Here is a 15,600-nt window from a genome sequence, read left to right as displayed (position 1 = left end):
TAGCAGTCCTTGGCTGCTGCTTTCCTAGCTTAGGTACTCAGAAGTTCGTGACTCATGTAGCGTATCAGACACTGTGCTAAACACATGACGCCTGCCTTTCCATTGCTTGCCTGTCATCTAGGTGGGCAGTACTTGAACACACAACAAATTTCCAGCAGGAGAAGGCAAAAGCAGGAACAGCTGATCCCCAAGGAACCCACAGAACAAATTATTCCTGAGTTCCCATTAATTGCTTCTGTAGCTATTTGCGCCTGCTCTGTGCCAGGAGCGGTTGTGGGCATTTGGAATATAGGAACAAACAAGGTAGAAACTAACACTTAGAACTCTGTCAACCCCACATGTATACTACTGACTGCATAATTTTGGCAAGTAACCATTCTTATCTAAATATCCTAAAGGAAAAGACTTTGCCAACTCGTTTGACTTTATGCTTGTTTCAGAACATTAATGATAATATTAAGCAACAGAAGCTATCATATTGGTTCGGAAAACTTAGTTACTTGAAAGGACAGCAATAGATTTTGTAGTCACTTGTTAACAAATGGAAGAGCCGTACAGCTTTTCAAAGAAAGAAATGGCAGCGATTTCTAGTGGTCTCCTCAGCTGGGCAACAGCCCTGCCCTCCTTGCCACTTTCTATTCCAGAAGGTGGAATGGGAGACAGAGATGCCATTGGAGAGCTGAGAGTGACACCGCAGACCTTCTGTGAGAAGGCCTCAAAGCTTTAAGTTGTTTTTAGTAATGGGAATCAGCCTGCTTTCTCAGCCTTCTCAGAGGCTGAAACTGCAGTTCTGAGACGGGTTACTCACTGTGGTTATAGGTCTATTGATAACCGCTATGAGATTCCTGACCTTGGCCTTATGAACGCCATGTTCTAAATTACTGAAAAGCCAGATTACCAACTGAAGATTATTGGGGTACTGGCATAACATAGACTATCAATTTGTGAGCCATCAGCCCCGAGCTCTCAGGTTGTCCACTGGGCACATATCATAGAAGGAAGCATTCCTTTTATTTGTCTCTGTACTCCGTATACTTTTTAGAAGGAGTAGAAAGAACTGTCACAGAACACAGTGTAAGATTCAGACATTTATTCAAAATAGCAAAAGTTAAGTTGTAAAGAATTTTTCTTTTTAAAGGAAAGCATTCTGTAAAGAAACTCAGACTAATTTTGCCCTAAGCTTTCTTTCTAGTTAGGCATAGAGGGGAGCTTGTAAGGTTGTGTAACCTACAGTGTATAATAATGGAAACATACTGACTGCTCAGGAGAGAGAATTTTCACTAGGCCATTGCACTGAGAAACATCCGTGGGAGTCTTTACATAAGAAACATTAGCAATATAATAAATATCCTGATAGCCATTTTAGGGGGAAATTACACTAGCAAACTGTTATATCTTATATTAGCCATTAGTGAAAATGAAAGCCTTCATGTGGAATTAGGATAATTTTCCACTAAACAAATCATTGTTCAGTTAAGGTAATTAGGCTGTATGGTCTTAACAACTATATTTCATATGCCATTTGAATAAAGCTTGAAGAATCCTATATATTAAATAATATAATAAACTTCATCTTTACCATCTATGTCTTATATCTAGAGCAAGTTGGTCTTTCCCTTCTCCCCCAAAATACACATAAAATAGCCATCTTCATGCTCACTAGTGACAATCTATCTATAACTGCCTACCATCTAGCTTCTGCCACTGTTCTCAATCCAGTTTTTTGTAAAATCTGGATGAGAAAAATGGTATATTATGAATTCTGAAGATGTTGAATGGTATTTTTATGAAGATGGACTACAGAAGTGCCTCTAAGCAGAACCGAAACTTTTCTCAGAAAGCAAGGTTGGAGTCACTCAAGTACTTGAATGACTGCGTAACTTTAAATAACATGCTTGCACTTGAATTTCAGGTACAGTGGTTGAGGAAAGCAATGGTTCTGATGAGATGGAGAATTCAGATGAAACAAAAATGTCAGAAGAGATATTGGCCTTGGTGGATGAATTTCAACAGGCATGGCCCCTGGAAGGCTTTGGAGGAGCACTGGAGATGAAGGGACGGCGTCTGGACTTGCAGGGCATACGAGTACTGAAGAAAGGCCCCCAGGATGGAATAGCCAGAAGTTCTTGCTATGGAGACTGCAGAAGTGAAGATGATGAAGCGACAGAATGGGTATGAGTTTGCCAACTCAGTCCTTACCAATTTGTAGCCCAGGTCCTTGAGAGTGGGTAGGGGGCAGTGCTCCTAATTTGCCAAGTGTAATCTGTTGGGTGTGTGGCACTCGACTCCGTGCCCTAGTCAGCCTTCACGTGAGAATTGTACTGCTGGAAGCATTTCATGTGCCTTAGGTATTGTTGGCTTTTAGAGGAAATGGGTGTGAAACCACGCTCAGAGCCTGCAGGCTGGGAACAGCCCAGTTCACACATCTTGACTTTTAGTTCCCTCTGTATCCTTTAAGGCTCAGTTATTTTGTTTATTTCACTAAACACTTTTCATCTAGACCTTTAAGAATTAAACTGAAGGAAAGAACTTAACTCTTGCCCAGGACTGGTTGTTATTTTTGTTTTTTAATTGGAGGATAATTGCTTTACAATATTGTGTTAGGACTGGTTATTCTTAAAGCCACCAATACGCACAGCCACAGGCAGACATGAAAATTGATCTCTTTGTCCCTAACATGTTTTCATTTCCCAGATCACATTCCAGGTCAAACGTGTAAAGAAACCCAAAGGAGATCATAAGAAAACTTCTGGGAAAAAGGTAGAATCAAGTCAGACAGAAGATGTACATCGTAACCGAGCAAGCCTGGAGATCACTGGCCCAAAGGTGGCGTCTCCTGGGCCACAAGGTAGGTGGGACGTTCAGCATGCCCGCCTCTTCTTTCCCATTCACTCTTTCAGTTCTCACAAAGGCGTGTGCGTGCCTGCAGGTAGATCACGTGAGAAGGTAATTGAGCCAAGTGAACAGGAAGCCAGTCATTGGTATAAAAAGTTTGTTTTAAACCTTTATTTGGCTTATGTTCTTACCATCTTGAACTTAAATACTCTATTAATGCTTAACTTGACAGCTCAGTTTAATATATTAAAAAACTGTGTTTGAGATCCTTGAGTTCAGACACCAGTTTTGCTATTTAGTTCCTTTGCCTCATTTTTCTTATCTATAAAGTGGGGATAATTGCATCTGTCTTATAGAGTGGTTGTGTGTATTCTATAAGGTTATACATGTAAAGTGCTTTAAATGAACTGAACACATCAGTTCAGTTCAGTCGCTCAGTCGTGTCCGACTCTTTGCGACCCCATGAATTGCAGCACGCCAGGCCTCCCTGTCCATCACCAGCTCCTGGAGTTCACCCAAACTCATGTCCATCCAGTCGGTGATGCCATCCAGCCATCTCATCCTCTGTCGTCCCCTTCTCCTGCCCCCAATCCCTCCCAGCATCAGAGTCTTTTCCAATGAGTCAACTCTTCACATGAGGTGGCCAAAGTACTGGAGTTTCAGCTTTAGCATCATTCCTTCCAAATAAATCCCAGGACTGATCTCCTTCAGAATGGACTGGTTGGATCTCCTTGCAGTCCAGGGGACTCTCAAGAGTCTCCTCCAACACCACAGTTCAAAAGCATCAATTCTTGGGCGCTCAGCTTTCTTCACAGTCCAACTCTCGCATCCATACATGACCACAGGAAAAACCATAGCCTTGACTAGACGGACCTTTGTTGCCAAGTAATGTCTCTGCTTTTGAATATGCTATCTAGGTTGGTCATAACTTTCCTTCCAAGGAGTAAGCATCTTTTAATTTCATGGGTGCAATCACCATCTGCAGTGATTTTGGAGCCCAAAAAAATAAAGTCTGACACTGTTTCCACTGTTTCCCCATCTATTTCCCGTGAAGTGATGGGACCAGATGCCATGATCTTCGTTTTCTGAATGTTGACTTTTAAGCCCACTTTTTCACTCTCCTCTTTCACTTTCATCAAGAGGCTTTTTAGTTCCTCTTCACTTTCTGCCATAAGGGTGGTGTCATCTGCATATCTGAGGTTATTGATACTTCTCCCGGCAATCTTGATTCCAGCTTGTGTTTCTTCCAGTCCAGCGTTTCTCATGATGTACTCTGCATAGAAGTTAAATACGCAGGGTGACAGTATACAGCCTTGACGTACTCCTTTTTCTATTTGGAACCAGTCTGTTGTTCCATGTCCAGTTCTGACTCTTGCTTCCTGATCTGCATATAGGTTTCTCAAGAGGCAGGTCAGGTGGTCTGGTATTCCCATCTCTTTCAGAATTTTCCACAGTTTATTGTCATCCACACAGTCAAAGGCTTTGGCATAGTCAATAAAGCAGAAATAGATGTTTTTCTGGAACTCTCTTGCTTTTTTGATGATCCAGCAGATGTTGGCAATTTGATCTCTGGTTCCTCTGCCTTTTCTAAAACCAGCTTGAACATCAGGAAGTTCACGGTTCACGTATTGCTGAAGCCTGGCTTGGAGAATTTTGAGCATTACTTTACTAGCATGTGAGATGAGTGCAATTGTGCGGTAGTTGGAGCATTCTTTGGCATTGCCTTTCTTTGGGATTGGAATGAAAACTGACCTTTTCCAGTCCTGTGGCCACTGCTGAGTTTTCCAAGTTTGCTGGCATATTGAGTGCAGCACTTTCATAGCATCATCATCTAAGATTTGAAATAGCTCAACTGGAATTCCATCCCCTCCACTGGCTTTGTCCGTAGTGATGCTTTTTAAGGCCCACTTGACTTCACATTCCAGGATGTCTGGCTCTAGGTGAGTGATCACACCATCAAGATTATCTTGGTCTTGAAGATCTTTTTTGTACAGTTCTGTGTATTCTTGCCACCTCTTTTTAATATCTTCTGCTTCTGTTAGGTCCATACCATTTCTATCTTTTATCGAGCCCATCTTTGCATGAAATGTTCCCTTGGTATCTGTAATTTTCTTGAAGAGATCTCTAGGTCTTTCCCATAGGAAAGACTGAACACATAGGGCTTGATAAATACTATCCAGTAATTTTTTATGTGTTCGATAGCTCTTTAAGTATTAGATAATATTTTGGAACTACTCCCCAGGAAAAAAAAATACATCAAAATTTGGCGTGTACTTTTAGGGTTCATAGTTATCCCAAAGTCTGTCTTTGGACTCCAGGTTCAGGGCCATTGCCATGAGTCCAGTTGACTTTCTTTTCCAGCAGTGAAACAGTGGTGGTAGAATTTCTTTAAAAAAAAAAAGAAAAGAAAATTCTCCTCTCTATTTTTTTTTCTCCTTTTTTAAAAGGATATTTTCACTGTGTTAGATTTGACAATTCAAGATAACTTCATGAAAATGTGTGTAATTTAAATTGTATTTACCAAAGCTGAAAGCAGAGAACACATAATAAAATATAAGGAATAAGGTAATCTTAGCTAAATCTCAGAATGATCTGTGACTTGACAAAAATACTAAAGACACCAAAAAGGACGTTTTGGCATGACTGGAGTTGAAATATGAAGTAGTTTTACTGTTTAAGGAAGATAGCGTGTGTTAGCAGATTATGGGAGAAAGTGGCACGTACTCTGATAAGTCTGTGCGGTAGCGAGGGAAAAGATACTCAAACTACAAAACACGCCATAGCAGTGAGACTTCCAGTGGTTTAAATAGTAAACGTGATAAATACATTAAAGAGGAAATTTAAATGGGTAGTTATATACTTCGGAGGTGAAAAAGGACTTTCTAAAGCACAGAGAAAAAGAAAAAAGTAATTCTGGCATCAGAAAGCACTACAAAATAGACAAAGAATTGAAACAGTATTTTTTGCAGAATATTTACATATTTTTACAGAATACATCATAAGCAAAGGATATCAGTGTCATTTAAGGAGCGCCTCCAAATCAATAGAAAAAAATAACAGCATTTCAGTAAAATATGTGCACGGTACATAGGCAGTTCACCAAATACACAAAACACACTCACACACATAAACACACATGGCCGCTTAGCATGGTAACATGTTTAGCGTCTCGAGCAGACAAGGAAATGCAGACGTAAAATGTAACATGCCAGTTCTGCTTGTCAGACTGTCTTTGTGTAATACACGGCGAGATTTAGTAAAATGAATTTGGGGATAGTTTGACTAGATACGTCAGAAAATTTTTAAATATACCAACAGCTCTACTTCTAGTAATTTACCCTAAATAATCTTATAAGCATATTGAAAAGCAGAGACATTACTTTGCCAACAAAGGTCCGTCTAGTCAAGGCTATGGTTTTTCCAGTGGTCATGTATAGATGTGAGAGTTGGACCGTGAAGAAGGCTGAGTGCCCAAGAATTGATGCTTTTGAACTGTGGTGTTGGAGAAGACTCTTGAGAGTCCCTTGGACTGCAAGGAGATCCAACCAGTCCATTCTGAAGGAGATCAGCCCTGGGTGTTCTTTGGAAGGACTGATGCTGAAGCTGAAACTCCAGTACTTTGGCCACCTCATGTGAAGAGTTGACTCATTGGAAAAGACTCTGATGCTGGGAGGGATTGGGGGCAGGAGGAGAAGGGGACGACAGAGGATGAGATGGCTGGATGGCATCACCGACTCGATGGACGTGAGTCTGAGTGAACTCCGGGAGTTGGTGATGGACAGGGAGGCCTGGCGTGCTGCAATTCATGGGGTCGAAAAGAGTCGGACACGACTGTGCGACTGAACAACTGAACTGAATCTTATAAGTGCAACAGATAGACATATAAAGATACTGATCATCACGCTGCTTATCATAATAAAAATCTGAAAAATATCTAAATGATGACAGTTGCCTAAGTAAACTACAGCGTGTTCTTGCCCTGTACTTGCAACCAAGGTGTCTGTAATTTAGTAAGTGAACAAAAGCACTTTATAAAGTAGCATATATTGAAGGTACCTCAATTTTACACTAAAACGTCATAAATGATCATTCCGTTTTTTAAATTTCTTAAAATAAGCCTATATTACTTTTACAAAAACAAACTAAAAATTTCTTGTAAAAGTGAAAATTAAAGCTCAGTATGGTTGAGAGGATAGGAGAGCACTTAGGCAGTTTTAAGTGGATTCAAATAGGTGGGGCTGGGTAGGGCACTGAATATACTTGCAAAGAAGATCATAGAACTATTTACTTTCACTCATGTCCAGAGTTCTAGTGTGGAAGAGGTAAGAGAAGACTGCAGAGGTTCAGTATCCCGGTTTTCAACCAAGTACATATTTTGTCCACTGCCAAGTGATGAGATTTGTGATAAATCCTGACGTGGTGGTAAAGCAAATTATTAAACCAGTCCTTTGTGAGCCCATGGGGGAAGAGTCTCAGAGATCATTGAGGGTCGTTGTAGATTTTCTAAGAATTAATAAAACTGATAATGCATAACTGACTTTATTTCCCACTTTGGTGAGGCCTGCTGGACTAGAACACCAGGGAAGTGCCATATACATAACATAACTGGATTTAAGCAAAGCACTTAACAGAGTGTCTTATGACATCCTTGAGAACAGTGTGGCGAGAGATGGGCTTAAAGGCTCCCCAATGCCTGCAGCATGAAGACCACACTTTCTAGGGTGGTGCACAAGACCATTTACAACCCAGCCTCTGTCTCCCCTTCAGCACCATTCCCTGAACCAATCACGCTCTTGTTTTACCTCCTTGTTTTTGCGCATGCTCTTCCCTCCACCTAGGAGGCACTGCTGCCACCTCCGTGGTGCTAAGATGTCACTCATCCTTAAACCTCAAACTCCAGTGCTATCTCTTCCTTGGTGCGTTCAGGCAGCATCAGCTTCTTTCTGTCCAGCTGCTCTCTCTTTCTCCTCTGTCCAGCTGCTCTCTCTTTCTCCTCTGTCCAGCTGCTCTCTCTTTCTCCTCTGTCCAGCTGCTCTCTCTTTCTCCTCTGTCCAGCTGCTCTTTCTCCTCTGTCCAGCTGCTCTTTGTCCTCTGTCCAGCTGCTCTCTTTCTCCTCTGTCCAGCTGCTCTCTCTTTCTCCTCTGTCCAGCTGCTCTCTGCCCTCACTGTGGCACTTACCCTGTTGTGCTCCAATAATTTGTGTTTACCTTCCTCGCTAGACTGTGAGCTCAAGGGCAGGCCCTTTTATTGTTCCTCTCTGTATCCCTAGTGTCTTAATACAGTTCCCACTCCCATATAATAGCTGCTCAATAAATATGGCATCACTGGCTCAGTGGACATGAGTTTGGGCAAGCTCCAGGAGATGGTGAAGGACAGGGAAGCCTGGCGTGTTGCAGTCTGTGGGGCTGCAGAGAGTCAAACATGACTGAGCAACTGGACAACAACAAAATATTTTCCAAGCGAATTTCTTAAACAGAAAGGGAAAATAAGTTGTATTGTGAAATTTATGGTTTAATTCTCTTGGTATTTATTTAAACAGGGTTCATTTGAAACTCTTCCAAACTTTTTTTTCTCTTTTATTAAAATCTAAATCTAAAGCCCCTGCCTCTCTCTTAAAAGTTTTCTATTGTTGGTAAATTCCTACAGTATAAAAAGAGCTATACATTACCAAAGTTTTCCTTCCTATCCATTCCATTGGAATTTTTCAGAAGAATCCTTCCCAGATAAGACTTAGGTCTGCTCTTTTCTTGGGGGTTTATCTAAGTAAAGAGCCTACACCCAAAAGGTGGTACCTTTGAAGGGTATCAGTAAACAGAGCCTTAAAGGCCCAGGAAAGCTTTAAATAGCATGACTGGTAGCGTGCGCGTTATAGTCGAGCAGACCTGGATCTGAATCGCAGTGCTGCCACCTAGTGGCCAGTGACCCTGGGCAGATCACTTGATTTCCCTTGAGCCTCCATTTTCTCATTCGAGAAACAAGGATTAAAACCTGCCTCCTGAGGTTACAGAGGAAAAGCATTTAGCACAGGACCTGACACACAGCACAGTAAGTGCACTGGAAATAAATAACCTTTCATTGCCATCATCATTCTGCATCATACTGCTTTCCTTTACAACAGGGGTTCTCCGCCAGGAGTGGCGTTGCCCTCCCAGGGAACACCCGACGGTATCTGGAGACACTGTTGGTGTCATGCCTCAGGGAAGGTCCCGCTCACCTCTGGTGTGTAGAGGCTGGGGATGCTGTGAGACATCCTCTCAGTGTCAGCAGTGCCGGGTTAAGAAACCTGCTTTAGACTCGTAGGCTTCTCCTGACCTAGAGTTGTCTTTATAGAATCAAAGTGTAGAAAGGTGAAATTAAGTTTGGTAAAATGTTAATACTGAAAAGTATTTTAACCCTCATCTCAGTCTTAAATCCAGTGAAGGACTCATTCATTTTTACTTCATCATCTTATCTTTGAAAACAAGGCTTTCCTCAATGATGACAGTTACTCCCATTGCTGCGAATGACAAAGACTTTTGTTCGTTGTGTAAGTGGTGGAAATTCTAGACTAGAAGGATGACTGGCACCTGCGATACACCAGTCTGAGTGAAGTAACCACCAGGGCGTAAGGCACTGTATGTGTCTTTGGGTCTTTGCCATTGTGTTGACAGATAATGTACTTTCCTTCCAGGAAAAAAGCGTGACTACCAGAGTCTGGGGTGGCCCAGCCCGGACGAGTGCCTCAAGCTGCGCTGGGTAGAGCTGACAGCCATCGTGAGTACCTGGCTTGCAGTTTCTTCAAAAAACATTGAGTGAGTATCTTAAAGCTCTCCCGCTTTCATGGCATCTGTGTACCAGCGATCCCACTGGGCCCCAGCTGACTTTAGGGATGCCCTTCCTTGTCAGCTGGCTTTAGGGATGCCCTTCTTTGTCAGCAGCTGCCATGGAGTCATCCTTGCTGGGGTTGGTGGTTCAGAGGATGCCTGGAACGGACTCAGCTCGTGGCCCCGACACCGTCTGGGTGCCCTCCTCTCTGTGCCTTCTGCCCTGCGTTCTGTCGATCCAGTCACAGAGGACGTAGTTTAAATTAAAGACTGGCTCTCTCCATTAAAGCACAAAACCTCGCTGGCATCATGTGCCTAAAAAGGGAGTCAGAGCAAGTCCACATCTGTGAGCACCTACCAGGACACAAGCAGGCAGGGCCGCCTCTCTGGTAACTGCTTTTTCCTCCCTGGATGCTCATTCTTTTGTTGGCCTCTTTTTATTTTACCTTTTAAGCATTGCAGTTCCCCAAGATTTACCGCTAAACCTTATTTTAAAATCATTCCTAGTCAAAGTCCAAAACTTCTGTCACTGATACGTTGACAGTCCCAAATCTGAATCTCCAGACCAGACCTTTCTTCAAATCCCTTGTCTCTCCAGTTGGCCTCTCTGCCTAGCTCTCTCTCCAGTACCTCAAGCTCAGGAAGACTAAACTCACCATTTTCTTGTCCATTCTCCTTTCCCCAAAAAAATCTTTGTTCTGTTTGTTTTCTATTTCTTGTTCTTAGTAAATAGCTCCCAGAAGTGCTTAGGCCCGAACCCTAGGAGTCACCCTCACCCCTCCAGTCCAGCCTGTTACCCGTTCTTGTCACTTTTACCCTTGGAGTGTTTTTCAAAACTACTTGCTTTTCTTCATCCCTGTTGCTGCTTTATTCATTCTTGCACCTCCTCAATCCATTCTCTCCTTAGTACTCAGAATTGTTCCTCAGAAGTCAAATAATTCTTAAAATGCTCTAACAACTTGTAAATATTGCTGTTTACAGTGGCCCACAGAGCCCTTCATGATCTGCTCCCCACATGTCTTTCCATCTTCAGCTCTGCTCTCCCTCCTGCGAGGCCTTCACATGTGGTGCTGCCTTTGCCTCTGGTGGTGTTCTCAGCATCTTCTCCCTGCCTGCTTAATTCATATTCCTCCTTCTGGTCTTAACATCTTTCCTCCTCAGGAAATCCTTCATGACCTCCCTCCCTCCTCCATCAGCACAGAGGCAATGTGCACCCCTCTAGGAAACTGACACAGCTGTGTTTTATCTTTTATAGCTCATCACATCTGTAATGACTAACTGTCACCAGACAGTGAGCATCGTAACAGTGGGGACTGGGGATGTTTGGTTAATTATTGTAACTCTGATACCTGACATGTGATAGAGTCTGAATCAATAATGAATGAATGTTTACATATTAATATATGGTCAACTTTTTTAAGTAGCTAGAAGCAAAATTTGCCAGTGTCAAATTGCCACACCAGTATATATGATAGTGTAAAATATTTGGCCAGTATATAGCAGGAAAATGACCACTCTGAAGCCATGAAGGGACGTGTTTACATCTTATACGTGGATACAATGAATAGCTGGATCTGTGTAACATTTACGGTCTAAACTTTAGGGGAGCTTTTCCTGTGGGGACAAGTATGCCTCTGTGCATAGAGGGAAAATGAAAGACAGGAACCACTTCTGGTTATTTATCACTGTCTGTACCCTGGAAAAGAAACCCTAGAAGAAAACCTACCTGGTTTCAAACCTCCCCAGTGAGAAAAAGTGGCAAGCAGCAGTGAGGAAATCAGACACCTTGATGCGTAGAAAGAAGGCAGCTTGAGAAAAGACTGAGTTCAGGACTCAGATCCCAATGCTGCTGCTCTGACCGAGGGCACAGCCTCTACTCATACAGTCAGCAAACAGTCAGTAGAGCACTGGAGTCCTTGTACCTATAAAGTGAGAGGCCGGACTAAGTAGCTCCGGAAATTGCTTCCATTTTGAGATTCTGTGGTTCCAGATAGTTCTATTTATATATCGCAGTTATGGTCAGCTAATGATTCATACTTTGTCCCCACCCACTTTTCTATGGCTAAGGTGGTCCTCTGCATTTTTCAGCATCACGGAACACATAGACTTTGCCACTCCAATACAGCAGCCAGCGATGGAACCTGTTTGCAATGGCAATCTCCCCACGAGCATGCACACCCTGGACCACTTGCAGGGGGTTTCCAACCGAGCCAGCCTACACTACACGGGAGAGAGCCAGTTAACAGAGGTGAGTGCTCGGCTGTATTCAGCCAGTCTGCAGTTTTTGCCGTACAGTTATGATGCAGCTGATAGCGAAAGCGCAAGTGGCCAGGCCAGGTTTTTTTGCCTTTTTCAGATGGCTGTTGTCTAGATGGCTTTAGGAAAAGCCTGATTTCTTTCAGGCCCTGTGACCGAACATATGGTTTTTTTATGACCAGAAAATGATAATTCTGATTCATTCCTCCAGATGGGTAGCATTCTGCTTGTCACTGGACAGAGGCTCTTTGTGAGAAATATTTGGGACAGTTAATGCTCCTGTTGACATTCTTAAGAAGGGAGGGAAGGAGGGCAGACCCAGCGTATATCTAGCAAAGAGTGTACGTAGAAGAATAATCAGAAAGCATGCCACAAATATCCAGCAGTAGAGGATGTGTTCAGTAAGTGTTGGTGTAGATATAAGCTGGTGTACAATAAGAGCCATTAAGAAAGATGCATGAGAAGTATATTTATTGACATGAAAGCTGTTGACTATACTGTGTGAAAATGGAGGTGATAGTTTGCAGTGTGATCGCATAGTATACAGTCTGTGAGAGTAATGATACACGTGTACATAGAAAAATACCTGAAAGATACATAAGCGATCCTGACAGTGGTTGTGTCTGGGTGATACAGTCACAAGTGCTTTTTGTTTTCTTTCTGTACTCTGCTTCTTGTAATGCTGTAACGGATGTGTTCTACTTGCCTGTAACCTGTGTTAAGCGAGAGAGGGAGAGGGGATGGTGATGGCCTTCAGTGTGTCTTCCACACTATGCCTTACCAACAGGACCACAGCAGGCGCCCCCAGATACAGCCTGCACCCACGGCACAGTGCCCAGCTGGGCGTCCGCAGCATCGTCAGACCTCCCCTCACCGTCATTCCTCTAACCTGTCATCTCCCTCCCTGAACCAGGTGTTGCAGAATCTTGGCAAAGACCAATATCCACAACAGTCACTTGAACAAATTGGCACCCGAATTGCCAAAGTTTTGGAAAAGGTAAGTCACTCTGTAGGAAAGCTGTAAACCGTTATCCACTTTCTAACTTTTCCAGATCATTTGCCATTAAGTGGCCCTAACCTCTTCGGTTAGTTATTTAGCACTTGGTAACTAAAAAGATGACATGAAGTAACCCCACACAGAAGAATATTCTAATCATTTTTCTGTGACTTTTTCCATTACGTGGTTACTATTCTTTTTTGCTACTCTGTTTACTTTCTGTGCTTAAATTTATGTGGTCAGTTTTCTCGTTTTTAGTCTACCATGGATAGATTCAGGTGATGCTACTAAGAACTTTGGAATCCAGGTGTGAGAAATAAGTCAAAGGTTCATCTTCTGGTGAATAAAGAATATTTGGTAGTTTGGATGGTAGGTGGGAACCATATCTTGAAGTATCTTTTTTCTGAAGTCATGAAACAGAATATTTGCAAAACTTTGTTTTCTTACTTTATGGGTAAGAATCTATCCACTTATTATATGATATTGAGGAGGTGATATAACAGTGATTAAGAGAGTCTACCCAGCTTCCAGTATGGCCGTGGCAGTATGGTAGGGAAGGGTAATCACGTCAGTTTAAAGGGGAGGAAGTGCACACAGCCATCACTGTTCCATGCAGTTCTGAAATTCACATGGCCAGTTGTCACCAGTTCCCCCAGTTCCAGGGTAGGAAATACGCCTTGATTAGGGCCTGTTTTGGTTCCCTGGGGGTGGTTTCCTATTCTCATTCTCAGCTCTCCTCTAGAGGCTGCCTTTCCTTTTCCTTAGAAGTGTCCTGTATTTGCAGCTGAAGAGCTTCCTCAGCCTGCTGCCTTGGTACAACTTTGTAAAACTTTGTGGACTTTCAGATTACAAGCCATTCCAAGAGGCAAAAGTCACGCCCACAGATCTCTTCAATAAGGCCCCTCTCTCTGCTTCAAACCGGAGAAGGCAATGGCACCCCACTCCAGTACTCTTGCCTGGAAAATCTATGGATGGAGGAGCCTGGTAGGCTGCAGTCCATGGGGTCGCTGAGAGTCAGACACGACTGACTTCACTTTCACTTTTCACTTTCATGCATTGGAGAAGGAAATGGCAACCCACTCCAGTGTTCTTGCCTGGAGATTCCCAGGGACGGGGGAGCCTGGTAGGCTGCCGTCCATGGGGTCACACAGAGTCAGACACGACTGAAGTGACTTAGCAGCAGCTGCTTCAAACATGAGTCCAGGACAATACCTTTAAGATTCTTAGATGCCTTTTGTCTGACAGTCTGCAAGACTTAACTCAACACGCAGATCTTCCTGAGGTGTTAGTAACACAGGGTCCTACTGCTGTGTTTTTGATGTGATCTTGATCCTGAGGCCATAGTTTTACTGGTAGCATCTGGATTTGCTTTTTTTTTTGTCAAAACCTTGTGCTGACCGGAGAAGCTAGTAATTGAGATGAGAAAGTTTCATTTTCTAACCCTGCAAGTCCCAGTTTGGAAGCATTTTCTCTAAATTCTGCTTGGAAACTGTGCAGTTCCTTGTTTAGTTCTCCTCTTTTAATGCTTTACTATGGGTGATGTTTAAAAAACCATTCGTCACTTTCCGCATTCTTCCTCAAAGCCTCCCTTGCCAGATCCGCAACATCATTAGGTATTTTCCTATACTCCACATAGAACCTCCCTGTTGGTTTTGCCAGTAGACGATGCCTCTCCTCCAGCCTGCAGGAGCAGTTTCCTCAGTGCTCTTCCAGCCTTCATTAATGGTCTTGTTGCTGTTCCTTCAGCAATATCCTGAACCCATTTCCCAGAGTACTGTCAGCATGCTCTAAGTTTCTGTTATGGCAGCAGTCTGTTCTTGATACCAGATATTGTTTTCAGTTACCTTTTTTGCTTAATAAATTAGACCAGAATTGAGTGGCTTAAAACAAAACTATTATTTGCTCAAGACCCTACAACCTGAGCTGGACTTCCTTCTGATCTGACTTGGAATCATCCATGCAACTACAGACATACGGAGTCTCAACTGGGGCTGGCCACCAAAGAATCTGGAGTGATTGGAATAGATGAGACACAGCTATACATTGTCTCTCTCCAAGCAGACTCTCCAGCAGAGAAGCTGGACCTTTTTACCTGGTGTCTCAGGGCTCCAAGAGACTGAGAGCAAAAGCATCCAGGCCTTTCAGAATCCATGCAGAGAGCTGGAACAGCAGCGCCTTTACGAGTGCCATCCGTCAAAGCAAGTCCCAGGGCAAAGGAGATATCCTTCACCTGCTGGTAGCGCAAAGACTACGGCCCATCTTTAACGGTGGATCTTTAATCCACCACAGTGCCTTTCAAAAGGAGCAGCAGTAAAACCGACAGCTTCTCAGTGGAAATGATAAAAACTAGAAGCCATTGCAATGACATCTTTAAGGTACTAAAAAAGAAAACTGCAAACCTAGAATTCTTTTCCAGCAAAAATATTCTTTAGAAATTAAAATGAAATAGATAGGTGTTCAATAAAAATTCAGAGACCTTGGCACCAGTAGGCTTGCACTGAAATAAAAATTAAAGGGAGTTCAGAAAAATGATCCCAGACAGAAATATGGACATGCCAGAAGGAAAGAAGGACACTGGAAAGAAAATATAAATGAAGACTAATTGTACAAAATGATAACTGCACTGCTCTGAGGAGCTTCACCTTTATATATAACTAAAATTCGTGGTAACATAAACGATGGCAGAAAAATAAATGGAGTTTAAAAGTT

The 15,600-nt window shown here is 42.8% G+C and overlaps 1 protein-coding gene across 2 annotated transcripts in view; it reads left to right on the top strand.

Annotated features, from left to right (window-relative positions):
- TTC17 (tetratricopeptide repeat domain 17) overlaps nucleotides 1-15,600 on the top strand; it is a 129,879-nt gene that overhangs the window by 85,018 nt on the left and 29,261 nt on the right. For both annotated transcript variants that reach the window (XM_070383533.1, XM_070383532.1), the window contains 5 exons: nucleotides 1,913-2,172; nucleotides 2,695-2,848; nucleotides 9,506-9,626; nucleotides 11,727-11,886; nucleotides 12,808-12,891. In XM_070383533.1, the coding sequence (XP_070239634.1) occupies nucleotides 1,913-2,172; nucleotides 2,695-2,848; nucleotides 9,506-9,626; nucleotides 11,727-11,886; nucleotides 12,808-12,891 (779 nt within the window). The remainder of the gene's footprint in view (nucleotides 1-1,912; nucleotides 2,173-2,694; nucleotides 2,849-9,505; nucleotides 9,627-11,726; nucleotides 11,887-12,807; nucleotides 12,892-15,600) is intronic.

Source organism: Bos mutus, chromosome 15, assembly GCF_027580195.1.
Source record: "Bos mutus isolate GX-2022 chromosome 15, NWIPB_WYAK_1.1, whole genome shotgun sequence".
Classification (NCBI taxonomy): domain Eukaryota; kingdom Metazoa; phylum Chordata; class Mammalia; order Artiodactyla; family Bovidae; genus Bos; species Bos mutus.
This window is presented reverse-complemented; position numbering and strand designations above follow the sequence as displayed.